At 31.6% G+C, this 17,146-nt stretch overlaps 1 protein-coding gene across 3 annotated transcripts; it reads right to left on the bottom strand.

Moving 5' to 3' along the window:
• Positions 1 to 9,980: 9,980 nt before the first annotated feature.
• Positions 9,981 to 15,531, bottom strand: LOC116132648 (uncharacterized membrane protein At1g16860-like). 3 transcript variants are annotated; one of them, XM_031418316.1, is made up of 5 exons: positions 15,344 to 15,531; positions 12,321 to 13,294; positions 11,855 to 12,010; positions 11,408 to 11,619; positions 9,981 to 11,216 (listed from the first exon to the last, which is right to left on the bottom strand). In XM_031418316.1, exons 2-5 carry the CDS (start codon positions 13,212 to 13,214, stop codon positions 11,024 to 11,026), a joined length of 1,455 nt encoding a protein of 484 aa, XP_031274176.1. In that variant the 5' UTR covers positions 13,215 to 13,294; positions 15,344 to 15,531; the 3' UTR covers positions 9,981 to 11,023. The 3 variants fall into 3 exon arrangements, with proteins under 3 accessions (XP_031274176.1, XP_031274178.1, XP_031274177.1); XM_031418318.1 differs by lacking the exon at positions 15,344 to 15,531 and adding an exon at positions 15,197 to 15,315; XM_031418317.1 differs by lacking the exon at positions 15,344 to 15,531 and adding an exon at positions 15,140 to 15,275.
• Positions 15,532 to 17,146: the final 1,615 nt, after the last annotated feature.

Below are 17,146 nucleotides of genomic sequence, written 5' to 3'. Positions count from 1 at the left end.
GCATCCTTTTCAGAGAAGGTGATTGGCTCCTCTTGCAAACCTTTTGTGGTCGCTCGACGTGTTCATCACACTATTGGGTCGTGATGAGCCGTGCGAGCATATCTTTCCTGGGCACCTCGCGTGTTCCCCGCGAGGTGCGACCCCCCAAGATCAGGTTGACACTACAAAATCCTTTGCGATCACGATGCTTCTTTCCTTGCTCCCCTTGACTTTTCTCTTGTGCGGGAGCAGAGTCATCAATATACTTCTTGAAATGCCCTTTCTTATGAGTTCTTCGATTGCCTGCTTGAGGACTCGGCACTCATCGTGTGTGATGCCTGTTATCCCGATGGAAGCGACAGTACTTTTATTATTTCTGGCTGACGTAGAGTTTTCATGGGCTTGGGCTCCCGGCAGGCTGGCTTCTTCTGATTTATCAAGAATAGCCGATACAGATGCATTCAATGCGTATATTGGTCTCTGTCGCATCGCGACGAGGGACGGGAGCATAGGACTTTTTAGGTTAGTAGTGAGGTTTCTTTTCTTTGCGCTGGTCGTCAGCGGCCCCTCTGCGATCAGCTCTTTACTTTCCCCTTGACCTGACGTATTGCCTAAGTGTCGGGGTCGCGACGGCGGAGCACTGCTAATGAATTTTCAATCTGGAGGTTTTCTCACAAGGTTATAGAACAGGCGGGAAACATCGTCCTCAGCCTATAATTCTTTCCACAGGTCGATTTGGACGAACTCCTACTATGATGAGATCCAACAAACTCTTCGGGAGTATGAGCCACCTTGTTGAGTTCCTATGGAACGGTCGATGTAGGTTGGAGGGACTCATCCCTTTCTGCCTTACATTGCTGAGGTACTCAAAGGCATCGAGAATTTTCAGTTCGCTTGAAACTGCCGTCTAAAATTGCTTTATTTTGGAGCTCTAGAATTGCTCCCTCTTGCCAGGTTGGATATGTGGTTTAATGAGATATTAATGTACTGCATTGATATTTCAAATGTTCATATCAACCCAAACTTTTCTTAATTAGGTTTAATGAGATATTAATGCACTGCATTGGTATTCCAAAGGTTCATATCATCTTGATTACATTACGTAGCACATTACCCAAACTTTTCTTGATTGGGTTTAATGAGATATTAATACACTGCATTGGTATTCCAAAGGTTCTTATCATCTAGGATTGCTATTGATAATTATATAGGTGCATTGTATTGACATTGCAAACATTTCTTCGTATTCAATTCATATTTAATTGTGTTGGCATTCAAAAGGTCTAAATAAGGGTTATAAAAGGGGCGTATGTTTAGTTGTGTATTATCGCAATATGTTAGTTGGTGTCAATAATACATTTGGTCTTTTGTTAATTATTTATAGGTCATGTTAGTTTGTGTCAATAATACCTTTGTTCTTCATGATTTTGTTAATTGATGATTTTTTATTTATTTGTGTTTATGTTATTGTTATTGTTTACATATCAGAGATTCATGAATTGGCATGGAATAAAGGCAGGATGTTCGATTGACATTGNTAATGTTATAATTAATTAAATTTCTAATCATTTAATTAAGTATTGTGCTAATGTAGTAAATTACTAATGTTTATAATATAATGTCATAATTAATTAAGTAATCATTTAATTATGTGATCATACTATAATTTAATGGTATAATGAATTGAGTAATCGTGCTATAAATCTTTAATATAATATTATAATTAATTAAATTTCTAATCATTAATTCAGTAATTATTTGTTTATAATATAATGTTATAATTAATTAAGTAATTATACTATAAATCTATAATGTAATGTTATAATTAATTAAATTTTTAATTATTTAATTAAGTAATGTACTAAATTACTAATATAGTGTTATAAACTTATAATTAATTAAGTAATCATTTAACTATAATGTAATGATATACTTAGAACTTATAATTTAAGTAAATAACTAAATATTATATTATTATTCAATCAAATATACTATTTTATTCAAAAATAATTCTTTTAATTGGTCCTAATACCAATTATACATTTAATTAATCAAAACTTTAATATTAATATGTTATAATATATTAAAGTTTTTTATATGGTATAGTTTATATGTAATAAGTATAATTGTATATTTATTTAATTAGGTTATTTTAAAATTTTAACTTTTTTTCATTTTAAAATTTTTTATATGTAAAATTATAATAGACCCTCCATTCTTCACAGATATTTAATTTCAACCCAGGTTCCAAAACAGGGTACTTGCTGGACATTCCAAGCTGGGTACTCACTGCAGATTCTTTTTTTCAGGTTCCGATTCCAGTTTCTCCACATGTAAGAATCGGAATCGTAACCGCACGGTATCGATTCCAAAAAAAAGAAACTATAACTTATCCGTACAGTATCGGTTCCAGGTAGATTTTGGTTTTGGTTCTGATTCTACCCGCTACCTGTGCTGACCCCTACTCTATAATAGATATTAGCTTGAACGCCGTGTCCAGAGAGCTTAGAGCCTGAAGCTGATGAAAAATAAAATCGAAACATATTTTCCAGCTGTCGTTTTTTAGATGACTTCAATTGTCTTTTGAAATGTACAGCATTTGAGTGCCTCCAATTTTAAGCATGAAATTATAAATAAAAATAGGAACACTATAACAGCCAATTAAAGACAAAAGGCGGCTAGAAGAGTTTGATTAGTTCTTCCACGGGCCAAAAAAAAAATACCAATACTTAATTACCTAACTTTAGTGACAGTATTACATGCAGTACCGACTTATTTTCTTAACCTTAATTCTTAAAAATAGCATTAAAATAGATTTAAATCATCCAAAAGTCTGATAGATTAATATTCTTTTTATCTATCAATACAACATAATTATTGTTTTAAACATCGCAATTGTTGGGAAAAAAATGTTTAAAAAATGAATCCACTATGCATACACATAGTAGATTGCACCTTTCCCCTTGTGGTCGAGCTGGGCATTTGGGACCGGGCCCAAAAGCCTAGCTCGAAAACCCGATCCTAGGACCAGTCCTTGAGAGGACCGAACCTAGGAGGTCTGGTCCCAAAACGGGACCAGGCCTAAGGAGGAGGGCTTGGGCCCAGGCCTGGGCCCAAAATTTTTTGTATTTTTTCAATATAGTCCCTTGCCAAATTACATAAAACCCCTTGTTAATTTGAAATAAATATAAATTAAGAGGGTTAAAATGAAATTTTATAAAATTTATTAAAAAAAAAATCTTCCAGGTCTAAAAAATTTATAAATTTTACCCCTAAAAAATACTGAAAACCCCCCATAAAATTTCTTTTTACCCCCAAAATATTAAAAAAATTGAAGGGGGAAAAATTAATTATCCAAGCCCCATAGGACTGGTCCTAGGACCGGTCCTGGGCCCATAGGACCAGTCCCTACCAGGCCTAAGGCCTGGTCCGGGTCCTAATTTTTCTCATGGGCCTGGGATCGGTCCCAAGCCCACGAGTGACTGGTCCCATTTGGGACCAGTCCCAAATGGGCCCATGCTTGGGCCTGCTTGGGACCGATCCCTGCCCACCTCTACCTTGTGGGCAATTTCTCCATTTTGACACATTGGTTTTGAATTAATTGCTTCATCTTCACACGTTGGTTGAGTATTAATATTAATTATATAAGTGCATTGCATTGACATTCCAAAAGTCTAACCATTTTGACACGTTAGATGTGTATTAATAACGATTATATAAGTGCATTCAAAAGTCTAAACAAAAACATATAAAGATTGGAGTTTAATGATATTTACCTATAATTGATATTAATAATTATATACGTACAGTTAATAATTTTATATTAACACAGCTTTGTATATATATACAATTTCTATTTACTTTAAAATTTGTATTGTTTAACAATTATTATGTCTGAATCTAATTAGTTTTTTTTTTTTTTTTATAATAAATTTGTTTTACAATCTATTTCAAAAACATTGAATAAACATAACCGCGTAACGCACGGGCCCAAACTCATTTTGGGGCTCTAGAATTGTTCTATTTTGACACATAGGATTTCTGGTTGTCATATGGTTAAATTTTATTGGTGATGATGTGGACATATATTAATTGTTGCATTCGTATTACAAATCCAAAAGTAAAAGCATACATGTTTGAGTGACATGTAGAACAACAATTTTTTTTTTTTTTTTAGAGCTCTAAAATTGCTTTATTTTGGAGCTCTAGAATTGCTCCCTCTTGCCAGGTTGGATATGTGGTTTAATGAGATATTAATGTACTGCATTGATATTTCAAATGTTCATATCAACCCAAACTTTTCTTAATTAGGTTTAATGAGATATTAATGCACTACATTGGTATTCCAAAGGTTTATATTATCTTGATTACATTACGTAGCACATTACCCAAACTTTTCTTGATTGTGTTTAATGAGATATTAATACACTGCATTGGTATTCCAAAGGTTCTTATCATCTAGGATTGCTATTAATAATTATATAGGTTCATTGTATTGACATTGCAAACATTTTTTCGTATTCAATTCGTATTTAATTGTATTGGCATTCAAAAGGTCTAAATAAGGGTTATAAAAGGGGCGTATGTTTAGTTGTGTATTATCACAATATGTTAGTTGGTGTCAACAATACATTTGGTCTTTTGTTAATTGTTTATAGGTCATGTTAATTTGTGTCAATAATACCTTTGTTCTTCATGATTTTGTTAATCGATGATTTTTTATTTATTTGTGTTTATGTTATTGTTATTGTTTACATATCAGAGATTCATGAATTGGCATGGAATAAAGGCAGGATGTTCGATTGACATTGAGAAATGAGTTTTTATTTATTTATGTTTTTGTTATTGTTATTGTTTACATATCAGAGATTCATGAATTGGCATGGAATAAAGGCAGGATGTTCGATTGACATTGTCAAATGAGTTGTTATTTTGATTCGTTCTTCTGAACTGTAAGTATATCTTCTAACTATTTTAATACGAAACTGTAAATATATCTCCTAACTATTTTAACGGTTATTATTTGATTGAATGATTGTTTTTGTTTGATCAATCTATTTGAATGATTAATTGTGTTAGTCTTGCCAAACAGTAAGTGTATTCCTTAACAATTATAATATGAAAATTAATTAACTTTTGTTGATTTCGTTTTCAGGTAATAATTGTTATACGAATGAATAATTGTTCCTTAACAATCTTAACGTGAAGATCAATTAAATTTTTTATGTTTGTTTACAAGGAAATGTTCATATACTTCACTAAAATCAAATCGAGGATGATTCTATTGTCAGCTAAACTGTGAGTATGTGGCATATCTATATTAATAGAAACAGTTCAATTCTATTGAATATATTTTCTGTAAAAACGTTCGTGTATTTTAATTTGCTATATGAATGATTAATTGTTTGTGTCCTGCTGACGTGCGAGTATATATGTTAAATGAATTAATTTTGGCTGATTCCATTTTTCAATTAACAGGTGTTATTTGAAATATTTCTTATCTGTCCTAATATGATAATCCCTTAAATTTGGGTTAAGTAAACCATTCATTTTATCATCACACGTATTTCGGTTTCCCCTTAATAATCAGTAGAAAATTGACCATAACTTGCTCAATAAATATCCAATTGATGAGAGGATTGAATCATTAGAAACCATACAGACAAAGCTTTGATTTGATATATTATATACTTAATTTGGATAACTGTAACCCCACTACCGAACCATTCATTTTATCATCACGCACATTTCAATTTTCCTTGTTTCTCGAATTCCACTAAATAGTCAATAGTAAATTAACCATAACTTACTCAATAAAAATCCAATTAATGAGCGGTTTAAATGGTTGAAAATTAGACCAAAAAGCTTTAATTGGATATATTGTACGCTTAATTTGGATAACTATGACCCCACTACCGAACCATTCCTTTTATCATCACACACATGTTGGTTTCCACTAAACAGTTAGTAGTAAATTGACCATAACTTGTTTAATAAAACTCCAATTGATAAGAGGTTTTAATCTTTAGAAATTACACAGATAGATATTTACTTTGATATATTATATGCTTAATTTGTATAACCGTAGCTCCACTGCTGAACCATTCATTTTATTATCACACATTTTGGTTTCCACTAAATAGGCAGTAGTAAATTGACCATAACTTGTTCAATAAAACTTTAATTGATGAGAAGTTTGAATCTTTAGAAACTAGACAAATAGCGTTTTAACTTCATATATTATACGCTTAATTTGGATAAATGTGGCCCTACTTCCAAACCATTCATTTTATCGTCATACACATTTTAGTTTACAATGTTCCTCAATTTCCACTAAATAATCAGCAGTAAATTGGTCATAACTTACTCAATAAAAATTCAATTGACAAGCGGTTTGAATCTTTGAAAACTAGAAAGATAGAGCTTTAATTTGATATATTATACGATGAATTTGGATAATTATAGACATGCTACTGAACCATTCATTTTATGATCACACATATAAAACCAATTCAATTTTAGTGATGATAAAGGAAACAAATATTGATATGTATTTTTAATTGTATTTGTTCTATCTCTCTTTGTTGATATTTTTTTATGTTACATACGTATATCGAAAATAGGTTGTTTTTTAATATAAATAATTTTATTTGTATGAAAAATATCATCTAATGTTTTTTGTCAAACCATGTAGCTTTAGTAAACCATTTGTAATGTACCGAACCATTATTATTATCCTTAAAGGAAAACAAATATTGATATATAATTTTAATTATAATTGTTATATCTCTTTTTGTTGATATATTTTTATGTTACATACATATATCATGAAAAGAGGTTGTTGCTGAATATATCTAATTAAATTTATTTAACAAATATCAACTGATGTTTGATGCCGAACCATGTAGCTTTAGTAAACCTTCATTTTATCATCATACACATTTAGGTTTCCACTTAACAATCAGTAGTAAATTGACTGTAACTTGCTCAATAAAAGTCCAATTGATGAGAGGTTTTAATCTTTAGAAACTAGACAGATGAGAATTTAATTTGATATATTATACGCTTAATTTGGATAACTGTAGTCTCACTGTCGAACCATTCCTTTTATCATCACACACATTTTGGTTCCACTTAACAGTCAGTAGTAAATTGACTATAACATTCTAAATAAAAATCCAATTGATGAGATTTTTGAATCGTTAGAAACTAGACAGACATGGCATTATTTTGATATATTATATGCTTAAATTGGATAACTGTAAACCCACTGCCGAACCATTCCTTTTATTATCACACATATTTCGGTTTCCACTAAATAGACAAGAGTAAATTGACTATAACTTTCTCAATAAAAATCCATTTGATGAGAGGTTTGAATCTTTAGAAACTATATAGACATGGATTTAATTTGACATATTATACGCTTAATTTGGATAACTGGAGCCCCACTTCCGAACAATTCCTTTTATCATTATACACATTTTGGTTTCCACTGAACAATCAGTAGTAAATTGACCATAACTTTCTTAATGAAAATCCAATTGATGAGAGGTTTGAATCTTTAGAAACTAGACAAACAATGCTTTAATTTGATATATTATACACTTAATTTGGATAATTGTAGCCCCACTGTCGAGCCATTCCTTTTATTATCACACATATTTTGGTTTCCACTTAACAGTCACTATTAAATTGACCATAACTTGCTCAATAAAAATCCAATTAATGAGAGGTTTGAATCTTTAGAAACTAGATAAACAAAGATTTAATTTGATATATTATATGCTTAATTTGGATAACTGTAACCTCACTGCCGAACCATTTTTTTTATCATAACACACATTTTAGTTTTTCTTGTTTCTCAATTTTCACTAAACAGTTAGTAGTAAATTAGTCATAACTTGCTCAATAAAAATCCAATTGATGAGCAGTTTAAATCTTTGGAAACTAGAAAGGTAGAACTTTAATTTGATATATTATATGATGAATTTGGATAATTATAGACCTGTTGCCGAACTATTCATTTTATCATCACACACATAAAACAACTTCATTTTTGCATTGACAAAGAAATACAAATATTGATATGTAGTTTTAATTATATTTGTTCTATCTCTTTTTATTGATTTTTGGATTGATTTTGTTGTTTGATTTGTGGGTTTTGTGGGTTTTACAATTATCGTTTTTTTTCAGGATGCTATCATTAAATGCTTTTTTTGCTATATGTGGTGGTCAATTCTAATTGCAGCAAATAGATTTGTGTCACAGGACCTTTATATTCATGGTTTCTTCAATGTTTCAATTAAGTTGCCTTCAGATTATACTGTTGGAATTGTTGTTGCTTTCTATGTGAGTTCTCTCCTCAACATTCTTAATTTTTTTTATTTCTAAAATAATAATAATAATAATAATTCATTTTCTTTTCTCAACAATCAAAATCAGTTTTTTCCTTTGGCTCTACAATTCTCTTGCTTAAAAGTTCACATTTTTCAACAAAATTTCTCTTTTTTCTGATTGATTTATAAACTTATCAATAATACCCAATGGGTTATCCTGCAAGTTTTTTTGCTTTTCTTCACAAAGTTAAAACTTTGGTTGCATATGTCAAATGGTGACATATTTGAGAAGAATCATGATGATATAGACTTGGAGTTTAATTTGTGGATTTTTTATTTATTGATTTTTTAATTGTCAATTCAATATGAAATGAACTTCAATATAGAAAATATATATTTAAAACACAAAAAAAAATCAATAATAATGTAAAAAAAAAATATAATAAACATACATGCGCAACGCAACTTGAAAATAAATTTAAATTACGGAAGGTTAGTATAAATTTTAAGTTTAAATAGTTAATCTTGATAATATTCAAATTATATTAAATATTATACACAATTCACTACGAAATATTGACATCGAATATCAAAGACATGTCTGCAAAAATAATATCAATTATACAAGATGATAACCCTGAAAATATAATTAGACCATATAATATTCAAATGATCTTCTCAAGTTTGATGAATGATTTAATGACGTCTACCTATAATTTATATTAATAATTATACAAATACAATTATTAATTTTATTTTAACATATATGCACAACACGTGGGCCCTATGTATAGTTAAATTATATAAATAAATAAAATAAAACACGAGTCCGGACCGAGTATGTTTTTCAAGATTGGATTTGGACCCTACCGTTTTCAGGATTACCCAAACTAGATTCGGGCCGCGTCTTCAAAGTTTGGGCTTCTTTGTCAAAGTCATTTATAAAATTAATAATAATTCAAAATTTAAAAATATATGACATTATTCACAAAATTTAGGATAAATTTAAGACATTATTCAAAGAAACTTTATATTTTAATTAAATTTTATAATTATAAATTTAACTCTATATTAAATTATTAAATTTACTTTTAATTGCATATTGTTTATAAATAATTAATTTTTCTACCCACTTTTAGGTTATAAATATTAGTTAGCTTATTCAAAATCATATTACAACAAAATTGAAATACTTTCTAGGATTCAAGATAGTGTAACAAAATTGATATTCGGAAGCTAATAGCATGACTGAGAATAATAAAATGTTTTATCTTCTAAAAATAAAATAAAATGAAACCCAACCCTAGACATAGAGATAAAACTTCTTCTCCATCAACACCTTCAGAGTTATGCCAGAATATCCAAGAAATACCCATAGGCCATAACTATCCCATATCTATTATTATTTTTTTTTTTTTTTTGGTGATCATCCAACCAACTTACAAGCATCTCAACTAATCTCCTGAAACTGAACGATCAGATATATCCCCTCAGTGAACACCTCTATTAATGACAAAAGAACTCGAACTCAAAAACATATGTTAGTCTGTTAGACCTCTTTACTCTTTTACTATCAGTCCACCCAATGGTGGTTAACTATACACAATCTTGATACTCTATATATCACTTAAAAGATACAAAATTAACATAAACATTACTCATTGTGAATAAGAGAATCAGGACTTCAAGAATTGATTCATCGGTCGCGAACCAAACATGCCCTAAAGTGAGGCATACAACATTTCTTCCTATCTAAAATGGCCTATAAAGATTTGAGCTCCGGTATTGGAATATATCAACACCCCACATCAAACTTGTAACATTTCAGCAATAAATTTATAACATATATTACAAGTTTTATAATGGAAATAAATTACTGAACCGGTACTCGTCCTTCATAAGCTCTGTATCAGCATCCCAAACAATGAACAATGCGTCTGCAAGGATTTCCTTGTCTTGTAAACTCTTAAACCTCAACTACATCTCTACCTTTCAATCTTATAAAATCTACTAGTGAGAGTTACAAATTTCCTACCAGAATTGCCGTTGTGCCGTTTATGCAAAAAAAGTGTCCCAGTAATGTAGTCTGACCATACACAATTGATAAGGCTTGTTAAGAAGTTCAACTTACAAAACTTCGGAAAAGATAAGCACACATCAAGGAAAGGATTACATGAGAGAGGAGGGGGAATTACCAAGGCTTTCTCAGTACATCGGATGGTTAAATTTAGAAGCAAGTCTTGTGTCAAGGAATCATGCTTGAATATAAGTCATTCGATATAAATTGCATCAACAAGCTAATACTTGTACAAATTTCATCAAGAGAAGTAGACACTATAGATTGCATGTGAAGACAATATACTAGTTAACTCATAACACTTTTTTTTGTTCTATTTAACATAATCGCAGTCTGCTCACACATAAATTTCCCTATGGCTCAACCAAACCCTTCTCACAAAAGCCATCACACCCTAAAAACGAAAAAATAAAAAATAAAGGGGAAGACACCCTGAAGAGCTATACAACAAGTTAATATGAGAAAACACTGCCACCAACTGGGATATTCAAGCATCACAATCACCCGTCACTCCTGAATGCTACCACTTTTACTATCCCCAGCATCAAATATTAATAGACCAAAAGAAAGAAGAAAAGAATATTTTTTTAAGGAGAAATAGAAGAAAAAGCTTACAATGCACATAGTACTAAACTGGTATGACATCATTCTTTGACGCATCTTCACATCTCAATACAATACCGTCAAGGTTAGCGGGAACAATACATTTGGCCCATTGGCATCCTGTTGTGATGGGTTCAGGTGGAGGGACAATCATGAGCACATTGTCATTCCTCTGAACAACTCCCATTACGCTAACGGTGCTTCCTTCTTTGATGTACCTATAAAACGAATACAAATATAAAAGATGTAGATACTCGTAGAAAACATACCAACTTATTTGAATACTTGAATTTGCTTGTAAGGTATATCCCCCCTTTCCAGCATGCACAGATACGGAGAAATGAAAAAGTTCCAGATATGCACCAATATTTATTGCGTAAAAGGATGATATCAAAGAGATCATTTTTACCCTTCTTTCAATCGCATTACACGATCATCAGTTGAGAGGTTCCTCTCTGCCAACCACCTGATGAACTCCGTAGACAACTCTTCTTTAGCTGGATTAACATCTATGACAAGGGAGTCATCAACATATGGTGTCACCCTTGCTCCATACCCAGTTTTAACTAATGCTCTTAACCCAGACTGGAAATCAGAGATGTAGAAGTCAACTGCACGCCTCTGTACAAAGACATATAACAGAATTGCGTCAAGTTGAAATGTAGCAGCTTAAGTGAAAGGTTTATTCCTAAGCAGACAACAGTCCCTTGATAATGGCATATAAGCACCCTTGCGTCAAATCCAGGTTCTAGTAAACAGGAATTCTCCAAAATAACTCAGGAAGCAGCAACGAATGTCCTTCACATACGAAAAATTATAAAAAAAAAATTACCATTTCAAATTTTCAATTACTCACTTCTAGCGATCTGAGGCCCCAAGTAAAACGACGATGTGTAGCGTTGGCAGCTTTAGAATCCCATCCTCGATACTCATACAAACTTGTGGATGTATATATGCATCTAGGAACTTTTTGGAAGGATGACTCGAGAGGCACATTACCACAGGTGACCACCTTCAAGAACATAACTAAACATTTTAGATCAACATCATTTGAATATTTGCAAACGGATTACAAATAACCATGAAAACAAGCACCATAAACATGCTTGAAAGTATATTTTAGTCAAAATCACATCTAAACGATTAAATGGCATTATATACAAGAGCTATATCTATTAAATCCTCTTCTCACAGTCACAATGAACTCTTTGCAACAATCATGGATGCAACTCCACTGAATCAGAAAAATAGTATAAAAATCTAGATTCACACACAAGTGCAGCAGACAGTGCAATCTGTCAATTATAATAAGATTTGCTTACCCCAGAGATCTTCACAAATTGGCCATTCTTGGCATTTCTAAGTTCAGCATCTGGATAACGAGCAATATAACCGATAATAGCATTTCTTCCCCAACAAGAATTCCAACCAAATAAAGCAGCAACAGCACCAAAAAGAACCACGACAACAATGAGAAGAATGGCATTATGCACTGCGCCAAGAATAAAACCACCAGCAATAAAGCCCATCACAAAAAGTAGAATCAATGACCACAATATTGGCTTTGGGAAATTCCTCTTGAAGGAAAAGTCCTCATCTTGGCTAAGAACAGTCACAGCCTGATTATGAGCAATAGAGCTTGGTATTTTCATTGATCCCATAGAATCCAAAGGACCAGATAACTTCCTAGGGGCCCCAGACGAATTTAGTGGACCTGAAGAGATGGGTCCAGACGTAATGAGACCAGTTGCAGGGAGAACAGGAGGAAGGGGACCAGAGTTTTGGCGGCCACTTGGTGTTACTCCACCCGATTGAGGGCCTGAAGATTTCTTTACAGGCTCCCCATGTTTATTAAGTGGTCCAGAGTTTGACTTCTTTAATGAAGCCGAAGCAGACATCCCTCCAGAAGCTACAGGACCGGATGTGAAACCAGCTCGAGCAGACGCATTAGGCATGATTGGACCTGAATGCGAAGCAGCACCTCCAAAAGATCCGGTCCTGGAAGGAGCACTATTTATAGGTCCAGATTTTCTAGACTTGGAACCATCAACAGGGATATCAAACATTTTCCCTAGTTCTCCAGATTTCTTGATATCACCACCTGTATAAGGCACGGCTACTGAACTCATTGTTGGTGTCCTTTCTTTCGGCTGCTCAGGCCGGCCCGATACGTAAAGGCCATTGCTGAGTTGATGAGATGGGAATCTAGAACCCATCTATTTTATATATGAGACTGCCCAGAATACTACACACAATACACTACTAGCAGCACAGTGATGAGATTTTCACAGCCCACCTATTAACAGAAAATACAATAGGAGTCAGAAGCAACGTTCACCAACAAAAAATATTATGGATGTTACTTCATGACTATCAAGGGCCGTAAATCAATAAGTATATAACTAATTATTAATACTAAAATTTCTATCAGTTTCCTATTAAAAGGAAAATGATAAAAAGAACCCGATAACCCGCACAAGCATATACAGATATATAAACAAGACAAGTTTAAACTTATTCATGTAGTTAATAGTAGTGCCATTGGAGCAACTGGACAAGACAAAGAAAGAAGCCCAAAAGTTTTGATAGTTAATATCATATCAGACTTTCAAATTGAGAAACTATCAGACTTTCAATAGAGCAAATGAAATGGGTGATTAAAGATAATCTGAGAAACACAATGCAGCAAAATCTCAACCAAAAACGAAATGCAAAGTTCAAATCATGGTAACTAGCTCCAAATTGAATCTAAAACTAGTAAAAGGACAGTTCCTACTAAAGTGAAAATTTTACTAACATAGTTGAACAAACTTGATGAAGCTAAAATGTGCAAAAACAGGATTTCTAAAATCAGATTACTCTCATGGCGCATCCAAATGAAAACATAAAATAGTTAATACCCAAAGGAATGAAGAGCGATAAATCAATTGAATAGCCCAAATACAAGTCTCTGAGTTTCTACAATGGGCCTAATTCCATATCTAAATACCCAGCAACCCCAAGAACTACAGCAAGAAGAAGAAGGAGGACTAGAGAATTAAAGAAGCTGCTTATTTTCTCTTTCTCTACATTTTAAGCAACAAAACAATTTCAAAAATTAAGTTACTTAAATTTAATTAAAAATATGAAATAAAAGTTAGTTGTAATTGCAAGAGAAGAACATCAGAGCCCAATCAGAAAAGTTACAGAAACCAACAGAATTCACTACTTAGGAAAGCAAAACCTACAAAAAGTTATACGAGCCAATAAAAGGCAGTTTTTAACTGATGAACTTGTCTGGACTAAAATTTCACAATTTCAAATTTTGAATATCCTTAACACCGCACTGTTTCTATGCAACTAAAACAAAGTAGGATCACTTGAGTAGAGAAAACCAAGAACGTTAGAACAAAGAAAAAAATATAGAAGAAGAAGAAAACTGTATAATTGTGAGAGTCAAGTTGTCAGTTAGTTATTGTCATATGAAGCTTTCAATGATAAAATATTCTCATGTTTCCACCTATCCTTCAGATTTCTGGTAACACTATGCTCTAAAAAGTAAATTACAAAATTTCATTGGAATATCAATATCATCTAATCCCAAAGAAGTCAAAACATAACATTTGTAGACTTCAACCATCCACAGAACCAGAATCAATCTACCCACAATTACCATTTCAAACAAAATCCTAAAAGATCTAAGAATTTACTTTCACTTGAGCAGAAATCCAAGTTTCAATACTTGAAAGTTCTTCCCGTATCTTATTTTTACTCCACTATCAAACAAGGAAAAAGAATAAATGTCTAATGAGACCAAAACGTTCCATTTAAGGAAGGTTTCACATAAAAAGTAACATTTGTATACATCTCACAAGCTACAACTACAGAACCAAACTCAAAAAGCAAATCAAAGAAACTAAGCATACCCACATCACCATTTTGACCAAAAAATCATTGAAATAAGACAAGATCTACCACTAACAAGTAGATTTTTCAAGCTCAAGAGCTCGGCTAAACATAAAAAAAATCAACATATCCCCCAGATTGGACCCTCTAAATTCCTTCTCTCATCCAACATTTCCCAAGAAACAAACAAAAAAAAAATAAAAAACAAAACAGTTCAACAAAACCACAAATAAGCACCAAAAACTTCGAGTTTTACCATTAAAGGACTTTAAAGAAGCAATTTTTGAGGCGAATTGAAGAAACAAAAGCATACCCAGATGACCATTTTGAGCAAAACCCAAGAAAATGGGAAAGATCTAGGAAAAGAAGCAGAGATTTGAGGTGGGTTCAAAGCTAAAGAGTAGAGTAGGCATAGAGGGAAGGACAAAATGGGAATTAAGAAAAATACAAACAAACTGACCTGTAAAAGTAGTTTGAGTTTTAGTAGCAGTAGTGGCAGTAGCAGTAACAACAGCAACAACTGAAGAAGAGGAAGAAATCTGACATCTCAAGATGTGAAGACATAATAACAGCAAGTAGTTAAAAGTAAGTAGAAGAAGCAGAAACAAAGAGAACAAGAAATCTGTTGCGGTTTTTGTTTTTGTTTCTCTCGCTAGAAAATTAAAATTAAAATAAAAAGTAATAATTTCTCTCTCTAAAAGTTAAATAAATACCCCTGAGGTATGATGTACTAAAAATCCTCCCGAGGTCTCTAAAATAACAAAAGTTTCCCCGCCGTTAAACAACTATTAGTAAACCATTAAAATTTATAAATATTATCTAATTACCCTCTACCATTTATTTTAACACTGAGATGATTGCTTGCCCCTTGAGATTGGGGTCTACCATAGTTCAGATTATGCAATTTAAACTACTAAGATAAACCTCCGCTGATTATGGCATACATTAACCCATGTATGGGCAAAATAGATAATTCACTCACATATATATAAAGGTAAACGGTTGATTTACTTATAATTCACTCGTGTTTGTGTAAAAAATGTTATTTCAAAATCATGACGTGATTGAAGGTTGTTAGTTTGGGGTGGGGTATATCTAATATTTGAAAAGTCATAATGATCTTAACTATTAGATTAAACCTGGGGGTAGATTAGACTAAGTCTTTCTCTCTTTAACATCTATAAACTTAGGGGGTTTTCTGTTATTTTTTAAACATTAGAGAGATTTTACTTATTTTATCATACTTCAGGGGATTAATAGATTAACTGAAATAATTTTTAAAAAAAAAAAAAAAATGTGTGTCACTTGAGAGAACCGCAATAGCTGGTGGGTTATCTCGTCCGGGAAAAGCCACGAAACGGAAGCAAAAATGATTGTTAAGATAAAATTGTTATCATTTTATTTTTATTAGTTTAATAAATTAAATAAATAAATAAGATGATCATTGTTCCCTGGAAATGCTTTATTTCTCCTCTTTGTTGCCACTGTTTTAAAGATACTTTCTCTCTTTGTTAGGTACTTAGTGACATGATATAATTTGTTACTTTTTCTGAAATTACAATAATACCCTCTTCTTTTATTTCTTTTATTTCATTTTTTTTTTCTGTGAGGATTTTGTGAAATTTGATACACAACTCAAACCTAAAAATAATAATATAATAAATAAATAAGTACTGTATTACAATTATTTACAAGGGTGTATTTAATAGTTTCAGAAAATCGTCACGATATTTTTTTATTTTTTGAGAAATAGGATTATACTATAATTTTTATATGGTTGTGGCAAAAAAAATAAAGATTAAATTAATAAATTTTAATTAAAAATGAACACGTGTGTTTTATTTTATTGCCCAATTAGTAGTCTTTAATAATTGTTGAATAAAATAAAATAATTAATTTCTTAATTCTAATTAAAAATAAAATTAAGGAGCAGTAAACAACACTAAGAAGTGTCATATCAAATCCACATTAGGTCTTTATCACAATAGGAAATTTATAATTAAGATAAGAAATTGATTTAACCAAAGTCAACATGTCATATTCATAGGAAAAATAAAATATAAAATGGATTTCTTAAAATATTTATATTTTTGGAATAAATATTTTATTTCAAAGACTCATTAGTGGGAGACAACAATGAATGTTGAAATATCCACGTTATCACCAAACTTTTTTATTTTATTTTCCCTTGTTTCTCAAGTTTCCAACTTTCTTACCTTTAATTATATAATTCTAATTCATTGTTTGTTTATATTTTGCAATT

Source organism: Pistacia vera, unplaced genomic scaffold (assembly GCF_008641045.1).
Source record: "Pistacia vera cultivar Batoury unplaced genomic scaffold, PisVer_v2 Contig258, whole genome shotgun sequence".
Classification (NCBI taxonomy): domain Eukaryota; kingdom Viridiplantae; phylum Streptophyta; class Magnoliopsida; order Sapindales; family Anacardiaceae; genus Pistacia; species Pistacia vera.
The sequence above is the reverse complement of the archived record's forward strand: the minus strand, read 5'-3'. Positions and strand labels throughout refer to the sequence as shown.

Excerpts from the sequence above, each read along its gene's own strand:
- LOC116132648 (XM_031418316.1), bottom strand. The coding sequence starts at position 13,214 with ATGGGTTCTAGATTCCCATCTCATCAACTCAGCAATGGCCTTTACGTA. Across the intron at positions 12,011-12,320 it reads AATTTGTGAAGATCTCTGGG|GTGGTCACCTGTGGTAATGT; the intron begins GTAAGCAAATCT and ends ATGTTCTTGAAG. Across the intron at positions 11,217-11,407 it reads GTAATGCGATTGAAAGAAGG|GTACATCAAAGAAGGAAGCA; the intron begins GTAAAAATGATC and ends TTCGTTTTATAG.